This window comes from Syngnathoides biaculeatus, chromosome 8 (genome assembly GCF_019802595.1).
Source record: "Syngnathoides biaculeatus isolate LvHL_M chromosome 8, ASM1980259v1, whole genome shotgun sequence".
Lineage (NCBI taxonomy): Eukaryota > Metazoa > Chordata > Actinopteri > Syngnathiformes > Syngnathidae > Syngnathoides > Syngnathoides biaculeatus.
Genome location: NC_084647.1, coordinates 10,504,485 through 10,520,659, shown reverse-complemented (window position 1 = coordinate 10,520,659; position 16,175 = coordinate 10,504,485). Strand labels below are relative to the sequence as shown.

Sequence of the window (16,175 nt, the reverse complement as noted above, 5' to 3'; positions counted from 1 at the left end):
CCTATTTGCTATAGATTACTGTAATGAAATGCTGTGGCAATTACAGATATGATAAAGGGGAGTTGTTACACGTCCCACACAGAACATACTGGTTAACAGACAGAAAGTGTAAGTGGCTTCTGCTCTAGCCACACACTTACTATGGAAACAACCAAAGTGCCTCTCTGCTTCAGGCTAGCGGACATCAAGGATCAAAGCATGGATAAGTTATGCAGTTCAAACTGGAGTAAAACTTGAGTGCATCCTTCATTTCCTAAAAAGATAGACTATTCCTGAAAAGAAATATTTCAATAGAGGATGTTTTATCTTAAATGTCATTAAATCTGAAGATCATTTCATTTAGCATTTTGTGAAAACTGAACCGCGACCTTCAAATCAAGTTATGCACTGTTTTTGTGTTTACGTTTTTAGCACCAATGATCCCAGAGGTGACAAGGCTGACATCTCTGTATTAACTGGCAGGTGAATTAGAATCATGAGGAAAGTTACTTCTGTAAAAGGCACCATAAAAAAAACAGGCAGTAAATACACATTAACTCCAGGTGAGAGCAAATGAACCAAAATATCTGAAAAAAAACAGGAAAAAATGGCTTCTGCAAGGGGACAAGTGGGACTGTCATATGGAAGTTGACACAAATCTATTGAATTTTGTATTGTCCCACTTCATGAGTTCAGTTTTTGAATTCTTTTTTTTTTTTTTTAAATCTACCACTGTTAAAACTTTTAATTGAGCAAAATTATATAATAAATAAACTTTATATTGAAAAACGCTTGTATGGTCATGGTCTGAGTTGTAGTAGATCTGCAATCTGACAGTCACTTTACAAGGAAACAGCCAAATGACAATGTTTAAAATGATGATGATGCTGCTAGACAGGCTTTCAAAAACTTTAGTTAGTCTATCGTGCCCTTGAGAGAGAGATGAGAAGCGGATTAATTTCTCACGGCAAGGCAGCTAGCGACTAAGCGATGTCCATTTACCACGTTCGAGCTTCTTATCTGACGTGTGAGGGAGGAAAGAGAAGACAAGAGATGCAGTGAGTGCACACATCTCGATGCTGTCAGTGGATGTAAAACACTCACTGATACAATACCAATTTCTCATCATAACATATACACTCTCTCACACGCAGTCAGACACACAAATGCACACAGTGCACTTGTGGTAAAGTGTATACTACTAGTGTAGTGTTGCAGTGGTTCTCAAACTAGGATCCAGAGAGCTATAAACTGAAGTTGGGAGTTTCATATCCTGTTTTGTTTTGCGCTCTACCGGTTGTCCTTTCCTTGTGTTGCAGTTTATTGGCAGTGACTGATGAGATGAATCTCCCATTGGGGTGGGCATCATTTGAATTTGACCAATTCCTGTTCCTCATTTTGATTCTGGTTCCAAATGATTCTCGTGTCCAAATTATGAACTTCCATTTTCTGAGGAGCCTGCAGCATGAACTAAAATGAACATTTGACTCGAGGTTCGTCATAACCAGTATCAAAAAAACTTATGAACCAAAAGGCAATGTGCGAGGAACTAACCAAATTGACTTAATATTCATTAATTAATGTTTCGGCTAAGAGCTACAGAATTGTTAAAATAGTTATTTGAGACTGTTTTATCACGTCAAATGATTTATATGTGCAAGGTTTGATTTGATATGCCAGGTTTCTTGAAGATGTGGTTGATGGTGCAGCGTTTCAAACAGGATGGTTCTTCAAACAGTTCTAGAGCTCGATAGAAGATTTGGGTGGTTCGCCCAGACTTTGAGGCAGGATAGGGACACCAGGTCGGAGCCTGCTGCTTTGTTAATCTTTTGTTGTTTGAAAATGGGCCTCACATTCTCTTCTTGAATGGTCAGCACAGAACTCAAGAGAGGTGTGATGATGGTCAGTAGTATGGCTGTGTGGATGTGGGGTGTGAAAGTCCCCTTTTCAAATCTGCATTAGAAGGTGTATGAGTCATCGACAAGTGCTCTTTTGTTCTCTGATTGGGGGGATGGTTGCTTGTATTTAGTTAGCGATTTTGATCCTCACTATATTAGTTTAGAATTGCTGGCAGCAAACTGATTTTGAGGCTTGTTGGCAAAATTTGTCTTTGCAATGTTAATTTGTCAGATGATTTTTCTGTACGATTGCAAAGGGCTTTGTCCCCACTTCGATGAGGACCGATTTGACAATAAAAAAAAAAAAATCTATTACTTCTCCCTACATTACGTTGGGCCAAATAATAGTTATGATATGATAGTGTCTAAAAAGTATCTCTTTTTTTTCTTTTCTTAAATTAGCATGAAGATTACATTGGGATCCTTGTAAAAAGGTTAGAGAACCCTTGCAACAAAGTATAAACACTGTGTGACAAAGTCTCATTTGTGAGCGTGTGTGTGGGGGGGGGTATTGTACTCACTGGTGCCCTCTTCTGACACCATTCCAAGTCCTTCCGCTTTGTTTTGTCTCTCGAAAGCATTCAAGTCCAAAACGCTGGTCACAAATCACACGTGGTTAATTGGACAATCAACACATTCAAACACACAATCTATCATATTCACTATTTCTACAAATAAAGCTCATCTGCAGATGCGGATAAGCAACTGTTATTGCAATTTAAGATCATATTTAATACTGCACATGGAACTGGCATCCAACTTGGTTCTAGATACTGTTTATATGTCTTTGAAAGTGCTGATGTTCTCATTAGCAACAGAACTTAAACTGGTTAATTTGTCAACTGATTGACTAATTAGGGAACAGCTCGTATAAGGGACAGATACTTTTTAAAGAAATCCGAAATATTTTTGTTTCCAGATCAATGTCACAGTCATGGAGTTGCAGCTTATTAACTTGAGCTCTGAATATGTCTGTGTTAGAGACCTGCATGTTTGCATAAGAGTTTGAACACTCAGGAAGAATCCCACATCCTTTTTGTCCTTTAGGTAGTCCAACATTCTCTGCAAACAGACAAAAAGTAAAAAAAATAATAATAATACAATATGTAGCTATTGTTACGTATGCTTATGGAATGGAATTGTAATGCTTTAATAAATTGTTCTAAACAATATCAAAAATATACCGACTACTTGGTGGCTGTGAGTGATACATGTATGTGAAGGACCTAAGAGCGATGCAACGACTGACCTGTTGCACATCACAGTTGCCTCCATTGAGGATGGAGATTCCTAGTTTAAGAGTGGAAGAAACCATGGCTCCAGGCTCACCTGACACGAACACAAATGGACTTAAAACCTTTGAAAACATTCTCTACTAAAAACATACAGTTGACAGGAGCGTCATCAAACATGGTAGCATTATTTGCTACTTGAGTCTGAGAGTGGGTTGTGTGACCACTAATAATGAGAAGGCTTGCTGGGTTGTCTGGCTTTTTTGTACAATAACAGAACTGCTTTGGCTCCATCTGGTTATTTCTTGGTCTCAAAGAAAAAAATTATTTGAGGGAGATTAATTTAGACAAAAGTCGTCCTTTTCCACCATTTTGTGACAATGAGACAATTACTTATCCTTTCAGAGGGACGAACAATTTCAATTAGTTCTCACACAAGTACGATCTCAAACAGAGCTTGTAATTTAGAATACTAGGTGGAGTGTAGGTTGTCTTTTAGAGGCAGACAAACGGGTTTTCGAGGGCCAGAATATGTTTCTGATTGGCAGGTTTTCAAATATTTATCTGGAGCAAGAGCTCAGTGATGACCGAATCTGAAGCTGTTTCTGTTTGGGTTCTGCACCAACTAACTGGGACAAGATCTGAGGTGGATCCCATGTTGATTGAAAACTCTAAATTGCTCATGGGTGTGAATGTGAGTGTAAATGTTTTTTTTTTTTTCTACGTGTTCTGTGATTGGATGGCAACACTTTTAGAGTGTACCCCGCTTGTCACCCAAAAATAGCTGGGATAGGCACCAGCACGCCCGCAATCCTTATGAGGATAAGCGCTACAGAAAATGGAGGGTGGGGTGTTGAGTTTAACAGTCCACCTCAACTGGAAGTGGCAAAAAAAAAAGATGGAAGCTCCTTTATTTAATTGTTTACTATCTGCCAAACTGCTGCTTGTTGTGAAGTTGTGAAGAATTGATTTCAATGCCATGTTGGCCCCCCCAAAAAACTACAACAACAACAACAAACTAAACATATTTCAGTAATAAAGAAGCTCTATGTGTGTTGGTATAAGACGTGGTGTAGAGCACCTTTGCAGGCGCTGATCATCTGTAGGACCATCTCGGCAGCTCCGCGGTTGTGCAGGCGGGACTGTTGATACAGGAGTCTCTGCTTCTCCATCTCCTTTTCCTGGTGGGGAGCAGAGCAGGAGGGAAGCAGCTGTAACCATGTCCACGCAGAGTGCACTGCCCCACCCCCACACCTTCGCTCTCTCACTCATACACAGAGCCAGCCCACACTTCCATGGGCGGAAAGGAAAAATTTCATTTTAATGGCCTCAATTTCTACCCATTATATTCATTACAGTTCTATGTTTTTTTTAATTATTATTTTTATTGTCAGCCTGATATGCCTTTACCCGTTTATGGTTTTTCATCTCAACGTGGTCACAGAGCCCAATACAGGAGCTGAGTGTATACTTGCGCTGGATTTTGGCCTGTTACTCACTTCATCACTTCTGCTCAGAGCCCCCCATCTTCTACTCGGAGAGAGCCAGCTGACGCTGACTGAATTTGAGGTTGTGACTATTTGGGTTCTGTACCTTCACAGCACCCCCAAACGGGGCTAGGTGGTGATGGCTAGGCTGTTGGTGCAAGGATTCTGAACTGACTGACCAGGACAAGATCTGAGGGTCACCACTTCCCCAGAAGAGTTGCTGTAGAGCAGGGGTGACCAACTAGTCAGGGATAACGAGCCACATTTTTTTAATGTGTTACGGCAAAAAGCCACATCATACAGATGAAAAACATTCCCTTCTCACACACACATACCTCGGCTCAGACAGATTTTTTTGTAAATGTCACACATCAACATGATGAGAAAAATCTACTCCTACAGAGTACCAAGACCATAGGCCAGTAATTTAAAAAAAAGAAGGGTACTCTCGGACAAACTACCAGTTTTGTCATGATCCTGCCGCTCCAGCTTGGGCTGGGCGGGTGTCCGCGGTTGCGCTGATTGGAAGGTGCACACCTGATTATGCTATGGATTTATATGACCGCGATGACAACTGGCCAGCGCCAGTTCGTATGATCTTCATGTCCCATTCGTGTGCTCCGGTATCCCTGATTGAACCTGAGTGTACCGACCTTCGTCCGTTCTCCGACCAACCCCGTAAGCCTGACTCCTTCGATACTTCTGCCTGCGTTGATTGTTCTCCCGTGCACCGACTCCTGCCTGTCCGCTCATCTGCTCTCTTCGCCCGACGTCCGAACTACCGCTGCTGCACCGGACTGCCTGCTCGATCCCCTCCCTCTGCATACAATAAACGTGTCTCTTCTTGAACTACCTTGCATCTTCCGAGTTCCTGCATTTGGGTCCTACTCTCGTTTCCGATGGGACGCGACAGATTAACCAAGTCTTGTCTTGTATGTCACAACTCTCATTAAATGCAACACTAAAATAATAATTTGGAGGTCTGAGTGGAACTGTTAATCAGCAGCCATGCTAATGTCTGATATTCTCTGTTCAACAGTGTGGTGGGACAGTTGAAGGTCTGATACCGTTTGTTCCAGATTTTGCTTTCAGGACACAACATTTCACCAACATCACCAAGGCATTTTTTAATAAATTACCCTTCATTATATGGCTTTCTAGCCCTTCAGTGTTCCAAGCCACTTAATACGATGCAAGCGTTAGTCTCTGGATGCTTCCTTATTATTATTTTTTTTTAACTGGATCTGCTTTTCTCCGTGATTTTTCACCGTGACTGCGAAGTTTAATCCATCGATGTTAGCAGCGAGTGAGATGAAGTAAACATTTGAAGCTGTGAAATGCGATAGACGTCTGACACAAAGGGCAGACCAGAAAAATATGAGTTTTCCCATTCTGGTGAAAACACCCGGTTTTCTCCATATACTTTTGTTTAACAGAATTTTTCAGTGGCATTTTGAGAGCAAAATTCCCATATTATTTTCTCCAAAGATCACCATCCAACTGGGAAACTTCAAGCTGTTTTGATTCAATGCAAAAGACAGTTTTGCAAAAATATCACGCTAATCTTTCCTGCTGCAGTCACGTGACGATGGTCGGGAGACGCAGGGAAGACTTCTTCGTGCAGAGGTCGTCATCCACAGGGTTAACTCCCTTCTCTCGTTGCATAGCTGAGCTGGGTGGGGGGAACGATAAAGCCACCCTTCCCTGGTCAACATTGCGCTTTTTTTTTTCCTTCTCACCCTTCCACTGTGCTGTTCCGTCTCACTCAAATGCCTATGCACAATGCATACACACACACTGAGCTTGTTGTCACAATACCCGTAATGACCATAATAAACTCAAGCAAAGTGCACGCAAATGCCATAATAAACGCAAGCAACGCTCGCTCGCAACTACCACAATAAACTCGAGCAAAGACCCGCACAAAAGGAGGCAATGATCCACGGGTTGGCCACCCATGCTGTAGCGGATTCTGCATTGACCGACTTTCCCGCAGGCGTCTCCACATGGCACTCTCATGCTATTTAAATTAACATTGTACAGCACCAGAGATGACAAATGCTGGCCACTTTGCATCGCACCTAGTCATTCATGGAGGGCAATTCATCGATCTGTGATCCCCTCCCAAGGCTTCCTTTAATTTTTCTCTTGTTTTTTCAGTCCCTGGACTAGAAGGGTCTAGACCAGGGGATGAGCTTCATTTTGGTGAAGCCCTTTGGAACTTTTTTTGTGATTAATGGCTGTATAAACTCGATTTAGGCCTTGGGCTGGCTCTGCTCATGCACACACATGCAGGCAACCACACATGCTCTCTCTCTAGCTCTCTCCACGCACACTTGCTTCTACTGTGTGCATTAGTTTTGGAAGTTATCCAAGCAACTTAACTTTTACAAGCTGCAAACAGCAGGTAACATATGTGGCAAAAGCATCATACACACAGACACACACACGCCCACGGACACACATGCAGGTCATATACACGCATACATAGACACATACACAAACTCAAGAAACACAGTATGTCCAGCATTTAACTTGCGGTTCCAAAAGTACCAAAACAGTTGCACATCATTTGTACGATTCATTACCACTTGCAGTAGAAGAGGACAAGAAAACATGATATGCAATAAATTGGTAAACTATATTTCCTCAAATCGTGGCCATCTCTTCAAAGCAGGGATTGTCAGACTTTTTGGTTTTAAGGAACCCTCTGATAGTAGACGTTTTCCACCCCCCAATCCTAACACAATTAAATAGAGCGTCCATGTGTACCCTCGATTCTGTCGAAATGAAAAAGTTGCCGATGTCGAAGAATTTTTTTTAAAAAAATATGTATATTTTGTAGGGAAAAGATGTTATAAGAATAGGATTTATTCAAGAAAAAGTTGAAATCACTATGATGTGACGTATTTTTTCAAAGATAGATACATATATTTCAAAGATCATAATCTGACTAGACTCATTAGATTTGAAAAATACAACTGCCTTACTTCACCTTCAATCTCTAAGGAATAGAACTATTCTTGAAAAAAATAAGGGTAATCATGAAATAGTAAAATAAAGAAGTTTGCCTTTTTTGTATTTATTTTAATTAATAATTAAGATTAATTGAAAAATGACATTCATTGTAGTGTAGGTAATCAGTTTTAAAACTAATTATTTCCATCCATCAATCCATTTTCTGAGCTCCTTATCCTCACAAGGGTCATGGGAGTGCTGGAGCCTATCCCAGCTATCATCGGGCAGAATCAGGGTCAGTCTACACCCTGAACTGGTTGCCAACCGATCGCAGGGCACATAGAGACAGACAACAGTCGCACTCACAATCACACTGAAGGCCACGGGGAGAAGACAGGCGGGGCCAGGATTTGAACCCCGGTCTTCAGAATTGTGAGGCCAATGCTCTCACGATTTTCTCCACCGTGCCGCCAATTATTTTATTTCTGAAAATTTTGGGGGAGAATTAAGTCATAATATTATGATGTCAAAAATTTACGGTGTCGGAGTTGATGTTTAACCAGGAAAGAGTGAATTTCAAAATTACATTTTATCCTTGTGATGTTTCACTCTCACCCCCCTCCCCCCAATAGGATGTAGACTATATTCTCAAAAAAAGTAATGTTTTTAAAAAATGAGAAATTCATGGACAGACTAATATGCAGGTTTACAAATTCTCAAAACACTCAGCCATGATATGTGGAAATACAGTAGTTCAAGACATTGGTGCATAATATTACTATTATTATATTATTATTATTATAAACCACCCCATACCCCTAAAAACCCATAAATTGGGTCATCTGGGTTGGGTATCTCAAGGCGCCACTATCAATGATTATTATAATGCAGCTATGATACACTGTGTCGCAGTACAATATTGTACAGTACATTACTAGCCTTTGGAACAGGACTCATTTACCCTCCCACTGACCATCATGACAAAGGCCCACCACCCGCACCATCTCCTCAGAAACCTGACTGAATGTACAATGTTCTGAACCTTTTTTCCAATGACAAATATTAGCTTATCTTGTAACTGTGTTGTGTTTTGTAAGGGTTGAAAGTGTCTGTGGGACCGTGCACTGTGCATGCTTTTACTGTCATTACCACAGAGACGGGAGACTTACAATACACTGCAGCAAAACAGGGGAAGGGGAAAGACATAATGCAACGAGTCTCTCGGTTAGTTTTCCACTTTATCAGTGAGACAAAGACCTGTGAGGAGGTGTGCAAAGGGGAGGATGTGAGTGAGGCAAAGGAGAGCCACACAGAGATCCGGTTGGACCTGCAACTTCGAACTGAGGGCGTCAAAATAATCTCTGTGATATTAGAGTCCAGCAAAGGCATGCACAGCTCAGTCCACCACTGCAGGACGTGTTGTGAGAGACCACACGAAGACTAAAAAATAAAAAACGTTTTTTTTTTTTTTTTAAAAGAGACGAATGTAGTTGCTTGTTTTGGCTGTTTTGGGTGGGGCTGGGGGTGGGTGCGAGTGTGCTGATGCTGTGTGGTCGATGGTGGCTTGGGGAGCTGCGTCTTCGCTGACTCCCCTGTCTCCCCTTCCCTTGGCCCCCCCATACCATCTCTGTCTGCCGCACCTCAAAGGATGGCTCTTCCCCCTCCTGTTCATCCCCTTCGTCATCCTCACCAATATGGCAACTCTGCAGAGATGGAAAAAAAAAAAAGGCAAAGTCAAAATCAAGATTTATCAGTGTCGACAGGATCTGCAATAATACTGTCATTACAAGGGATCCTCGAGGGTACACGGAAGTTCAGTACGGTATGTTTTTCCCCAAACTATTTTCTCTATATTCAGGTCTCACAGTCTACTACGGGATCCATCCTCAGAGAGACAGGGCTGCTGAGTCCCGGAGACGCAAAGGTGTACTACGGTTCAGCCCACAATATACCACCGACGCCTGTGCGTTCCCTACCAGCTTGTCACATTTTGTTGAGGCTCTCTCGGGATAAAACATGGCACAGATTTGTCACCCAGGCAGAGTTGGGTAAATGCAGCTCAGTAAATGTATCCTTTTCTAAAGTGCTTATCCTCACTAGGGTTGAAGGCAAACTGGAGCCTATTTGAACTATGATTTGGGCAAGAGCCAGGGTACACCCTGAATTTATCAATAATCTCGCCAGGTACCAATGGCAATCATACCTAATTATGTTTGCCCATGTTTTGTCACGACCATCCCATTTTGTTAATGGTAGCCTTAAAAGAGGCTGTCATGGCTGCTAGGAACCGTGTAAAGCGTGAAGAGGTTGTTTGGAAAGAATTCAGAAAAAAATATTGCTGTATGATGATTTTGTAGTACTGTTGTACTACTTTTTCATATGTGAACTTTTACAACAACTTTACTCAAATGCTATTAAATTTGAGGAGGCCACAAGGGTTGATTAACTAAATAAAAAGTGTGTATCAGTATTTTGTGATTTTCCGAGACTTTGTAAAGACAAACCTGGGGAGCACTGCTCATCAAGGGGTCTTACCTTTGCCATGATGTCAGCGTATGACATATAGAGGTGGTCAACATCAAGTTTTCTGGGGAAGAAAAAGAATTAATCTTGGTGACAAAAAGAAGAAGGAGAAGAAAACCCAAGACATTCCTACGTTTTCTCTGTGAGAGCTGTCCGGCTGAAATGCAGAATGAGCTGATGAAGCGGGTCAGGCTTAGTCTCAGTTTCTTCCTCCTCTTCCTCCTCTTCCTCCAGGGCTTTCTAGTAATTGTAAATACGATTTAACCCTTAGATAATGTTCATTTTCAATGCAAATAAATTGAGAATATCAAATTACGAACTGTAGATCTTTTGTACAATGTACAAATGTATAGTATAGATAGCATGTCTCATATGGACGGATGATTAATCCTTAGTCAATGTTTCAGAGAAAAGGGAACGTGAACTTTTTATTGACTCTAGTTTCACAATTGTTGACTTGACTTCTTGTTTTAGTACTTATGATCATTCTTATAATGTTTTATTCATTGTTGCCAGATTGCCCCATGATCTTTCAAAGACAAACAGCTGCATGTTTCTATGAAAATGTTGGTGGAACGCAGACAAATGTGAGAACACAGACAATTCTGAAGCTCCTTCCTGAACATTGATACTACAGTCACATAAAAAAAGACATTTTTTAAATGTGTAGCCATATAAAAGTATTTTTTCAGATTTTTTTATTGGGGTATTTTGGCAAACTTATGGAAGCTAATGGAAATTTAGGGTGAAATAATGTTTTTTTTTTTTTTGGTAGTCAGATTTCAACATGGGTCACACTAGACCTGGACAGTATGCAACAGTTCATAAACCTGTAATTGGCCAAAGATTGTGGGTGGTAGGTGGAGATGACGTACCGATAAGTCGTCAATCATTTTGTCCTCAAACGAGTAACCCTCTGTCTCCAACCAGTTGCGTTTGTAGGCATCCAGAAACATGTTGGTGGCTCTGTGCCTGTGGAAGGATGCGTCATTAGGATTAGATTGTCATGTTATAGAGATGAAAGTGGACTTTCGTGAAAATACAAATGTGAGCACTAGGGGGGTCCGGGGGCATGCCCCCCCCCCCTTGAAATTTACAAAAAAATGGATGGCTGTGATGCATTCTGGCGATATTTTTTAACAAAATTCTGACAAAAATTGAAAGTAAAATATCTAAGTCCTGACCAAAAAAAAAACTGGGCAGAAATTCCCCTAGGGCCAAGCCCAGATTTTACCGTGCATTCATCCGGTATTACATTAAAGTGGTCATAGCTCTTACCATTCTCACCTCCACCAGCAATTCATTTTCAGTGGACCCTAGCTGCATCCCAAGCCTTCAAACGGTATTAACCTGTGACCACATCCTGAGACATCTCGACCCCTCTTCTCCTGTGAGTTGTGGAGGTTGACACCTCTGACACTGGTGCTGGGGCTGTCCTCTCCCCATGGGATCCTTAATCCCAAAAATTATATCCCTGTGCCTTCCTTTCCTGGCACCACTCACAGTCCAAACAGAATTATGAGCTAGAAAATCATGAGTTTGCACACTGGACGAATGGAGGTGTGTGTCGTTTATTATATGGATTCACCATAAGAATCTTGGCTACCTCCATTCCACTAACCCTCTGAACTCACAGCCTTATTTCTCATCCTAGATGTTTGGTCCCCGGGGAGGGGGTTTAAGTTGCTGGTGGACTCGGGGGAGTATGGTTCGGGGCAATGTTCCTGAATCTCTGGAGGAACATTCAGGAATCTCTCGCAAACTTCTATAAAACAACTTTCTTGTTAGGGATATTTATGTGACCCTCCCTGGAAAGCGTGGAAGGATGCCAGGAGGTGTCTATTGCGGGGAGGTACTGTCTTTTTTAGTACCCTGCAGTTCCTTTGTGGAGCTTCGACTTCCCTCCCTCTCTAGCAATCATCACCACCTCACCCATGTACCTGGTTTCAATCAGCACTCATGACAGGCTGCATTTAAGCCTGCCAGATATAGGCATCGTATACAGGCCGACCCTTGCATTCAAACTCTTGTGTTTGAAAAGATTACTTGGTCATCCGTGTAAAAACGTATCCTCTAGTTCTCTCTTCTGCCTCCAGTGTCTGCCCATGTCTCCTGCTCTGTTGCGCACTCCAACCACAGTGGCAAGCTCATCCATCTGCTCAAACTCCCCCTTCCTGCATGCTCCTTATTCCTATGGCGCAGCCTCACGCCGTGGAGATACAGACGCAATGCTATCGCCAAATAAACCTTTATTAACTATTTCGTCCGCCTCCGTCTGCTTTAGGGTTGAGTCCAATACTGCTCGATTACAAATCATGAGACATTGAGTCTCCAAAACTGTATGTCTGTACGGTTTAAAAATTTATCTAATTTCACACCTTTTATAATATGTCCTTTGTTTTGGAAACTTTATTCATGCAGGCATGCCAGATTTCATTGATATGTCATAACCATGTCAGAGCTTCTAAAGTAGGGGGGAGTAATAATTTATGTATTTTCTTGTACAATACAGTACGTAGGCATAGATTTTTTTAAATGATAAGGAAATAATCTATTGCCAATTATTTGGGGACCACCAAGCTATGGCTCCTCGGGGATCTAGGGACCCCAATTGACCCCTCCGTACAGGGCACTTAACTACGCCTCCTGAAGTGACGTCACGCCACGTGCGCTGACGTAAGACAAACAATTCGTAAAAAATGGCAAATACAATATAATACATTCTTAACTGAGAGAGACGCCATGCTTCTGATTTCATTCAATCATTCACACGTAGCAATGTTATGCTAGCGAAGAACGTCTCATTCATTTATACGAGACGTGTATTAAAAATCAAATTTAGGGCATACCTTCGTGCAAACACAGTCTGGTTAAGCTTTGGCCGCGAGCCAGCAAGAAAGCGACACGTTTGTGCAGTCCGATCATCACTAAATATCGCTCAACAAAGAATAAGTGTGTCAATCGTTCACACGTAGCAGTGTTATGCTCGCGAAGAACTTCGAATTCATTTATACGAGACATGTATTGAAAATCAAATATAGGGCATACCTTCGTGCAAACATATGTGTTCCGGTTGATATTAGATGGATTTAGTTGATGATGCGGTCTTCCACAAAGTTTGAGCCATCGAAGGCATTTTTCGTACTGGGTCTTCGGTTTTGGAAAGGGTACGAATCGAACTCCACCAACTAGCTTTTCAGGATACCTGTCGTCACTATTACAAAGTCCGTGACTACACCTCTTAACCATATTTTTTGTTAAATAACCCAAATACGCGATAAAACGCTAACAAAACCTATACTGGACCATTCAATGTTGTCTGAGAAAATGGCGGGAGCAAAAACGGGCTTTGGTTTATGCAGAACTCTGGCCTCTGATTGGTCAGTGACGCGGATTGCGCAATATCCACGGAGGGGTCAATTTAAGAACCATAGTATCAGAGGAATCATTACGTGGGGATATTGTAGAGGGGTGTCATCCTGAAGCAGGCCACCACGGCTCTCCGGCGTTGTTTGGACAGCAGCTTGTGCCACACCATCTTCTTAGACTTAAAAGGATGCTCTGTCTGAAACAGAATAGAATAGAATAGAATAGAATAGAATAGAATAGAATAGAATAGAATAGAATAGAATGCCTTTTATTTCAGTATAATGTGAAGAGACAACAAAAATGGAGTACAACCCTAAATTTGTGTTGACAAACAATATACTGTAAAAAAAAAAAAAAAGGTAAATCCACTGTACTATTCATCAAATGAAGATGAAGCCTAGTCACCAAGAAACATCTGGTAATAGATTATTCTTTTTTACTCACCAACTCTATGTGGTAAAGGACAGCAGACACCTCTTGGACTCTTTTGACCACCTTCTCTGGCTCCTCAGCATCTTCAGCCTTTCCAGACATCTCCTTGTACAGAGACATTTGCCAGCGCATGGCTGGGTCCTCCACCTGCAAGTCACACATATGCTGTATGTAATTATTCATGGTCACCAATATGGGATTTTCTCACTTTTATTATGTAAAGGCACATGCAGTTTTGCAATAGAACAATCTCATATGCACCACCAAACTTGGAAGGGCACAAAAATGATACACATTATACTGAAATACCATAATTTCCCTTGTATAACGTGCACACATGTATAATATGTGCCGCCAGAGTTCAGATCAAAATTCTGTAAATCCCTTCTACGCAGGTATAATGCATTTTTACAATGCATGATTTTACTTCTATCCATATGATCAAAACGTGAAGTATTATCTGTATTTGCTATTTATTATTGAATTATTCTGAAGCTAAGCACTTTATTTGAACACAAAACTTTTTTTTTAATTTACTTGCTCTTATCTTGTTCTGGGTGTGGTCATCGCCTTGTCTCGTACGCACATGCTCCTGTGATCAGCCTCCCTACATGTGCCTTGTCTCCCCTAATTACACCATGCATATAAACCTTGTGTCTCTGTTGGCAATTTGTTGTACCTTATCGTCACATTCCCCCTTGTTCCTTATCATTAACTCATAGTAAGCTAGACACTGTCGTGTTTTTTGACTTTGCCTTTTTGCCTCATGATTTGGATACTGTTGCCTTTTTGAAGTGCCTACCCACTGTCATGATCCTGCCGCTCCAGCCCGGGCTGTGCGGGTGTCGGCGGTTGCTCTGATTGGGAGGTGCACACCTGCGCCTCATGCAGCCTGATTATGCTGTGTATTTATATGACCCCGATGACAACTGACCGGCGCGAGTTCGTTGAGCTTCATGTCCCGTTCCAGCACACTTGTATCCCTGATCGACAACCTGTGTGTACCGACCTTCGCCTGTTCTCCGACCAACCTTGTAAGCCTGACTCCTTCGTTACTTCTGCCTGCTTTGATTGTTCTCCTGTGTACCAACTCCTGCCTGTCCGCTCATCCGCTCTCTTCGTCCGACGTCCCAACTACCGCTGCTCCACCGGACTGCCTGCTCGATCCCCGACCTCGGCATATAATAAATGTTCTCCTTGAACTACCTTGCATCGTCCGAGTCCTGCATTTGGGTCTTACCCCTGCTCCGATGGGACGTGACACCCGCAGAGCGCCCTCTGCCTGAAAATAAACCTCTCTTCTTCAACTGCCCCTTGATGTTGGAGTCATGCATACATTCCTATCCCGGGCTCTGCCCTTGACATATTTTGAAATTCACAGTCCTACTACGTACAGAACATGTGAAAGGTCAGGCGAAAAACAATGTATTTTATTTTAATGGGATTCAAATTAAACAGTCACATATTTCAGAAAAGCAAATTTATTAAACAAAACATAGAAATTAAAGAGAGTTGTTCAATCATTCTATCCATCCATCCATCATCTGAGCCGCTAATCTTCACAAGAGTCGCGGGAGTGCTGAAGTCTATCCCAGCTAACTTCGGGCAAAGGAAGGAACTCTAGAGTCTCCAATTAATGCATGTTTTTAGGATGTGGGAGGAAACTGGAGTGTCTAGATAAAACCCACACATTCATAGGCAGAACATGTAAACTCCACACAGGAAGGGCAGGGATCTGAACCCTGGTCCTCAGAACCGCGAGGCCAACGTTCGAACCAGTTGCACCCCCGTGCCACCTATGTTTATATATTATTTGCACCAAAAGAAAAAGGGAAAAAAAAAATCTTTATATACAGCATATTAGGCCACAGCTAGTCTGGCCCATTTGGGATCCAATTGGGGTGAATTTGCCTGATGGATTAAAACCTAACCCTAGTATATAGTAGGTACAATTTTAATAGAATGATGAAGTTCTTTAATGTAGCTACGCTAACTTTAATAAATCTTGTCAAGTCAAATTTAGAAATTTTAATAATTCATTTAATATTTATTAATTGGTGGGAGTCACTGATGGAGTGGTGATACAAACCACTGGGATCAATTCCTGCTCAGTGATGGTGTCGATATGTGCCCTGCGACTCACTGGTGACCAGTTCAGGGTGTAGTCTGCCTTTCGCCCGATGTTAGCTGGGTTAGGCTCTGGCACTTCCGCAACACTTTATAAGGAAAGTGGCTTGGACAATGGATAGATTAATTGGCGGACAATTTTGCTGAAAGTTTGTGTATAAGATTGTGTA

At 41.8% G+C, this 16,175-nt stretch overlaps 1 protein-coding gene across 1 annotated transcript in view; it reads right to left on the bottom strand.

Moving 5' to 3' along the window:
- Positions 1 to 16,175, bottom strand: part of LOC133504515 (ryanodine receptor 1-like) — a 144,299-nt gene that overhangs the window by 27,084 nt on the left and 101,040 nt on the right. Inside the window, exons 75-84 of the mRNA XM_061826813.1 lie at positions 13,891 to 14,025; positions 13,530 to 13,642; positions 10,953 to 11,049; positions 10,211 to 10,317; positions 10,090 to 10,141; positions 9,195 to 9,257; positions 4,191 to 4,290; positions 3,127 to 3,206; positions 2,863 to 2,939; positions 2,399 to 2,472 (exon numbers count right to left, since the gene is read on the bottom strand). Of these exons, the coding sequence (XP_061682797.1) occupies positions 2,399 to 2,472; positions 2,863 to 2,939; positions 3,127 to 3,206; positions 4,191 to 4,290; positions 9,195 to 9,257; positions 10,090 to 10,141; positions 10,211 to 10,317; positions 10,953 to 11,049; positions 13,530 to 13,642; positions 13,891 to 14,025 (898 nt within the window). The remainder of the gene's footprint in view (positions 1 to 2,398; positions 2,473 to 2,862; positions 2,940 to 3,126; positions 3,207 to 4,190; positions 4,291 to 9,194; positions 9,258 to 10,089; positions 10,142 to 10,210; positions 10,318 to 10,952; positions 11,050 to 13,529; positions 13,643 to 13,890; positions 14,026 to 16,175) is intronic.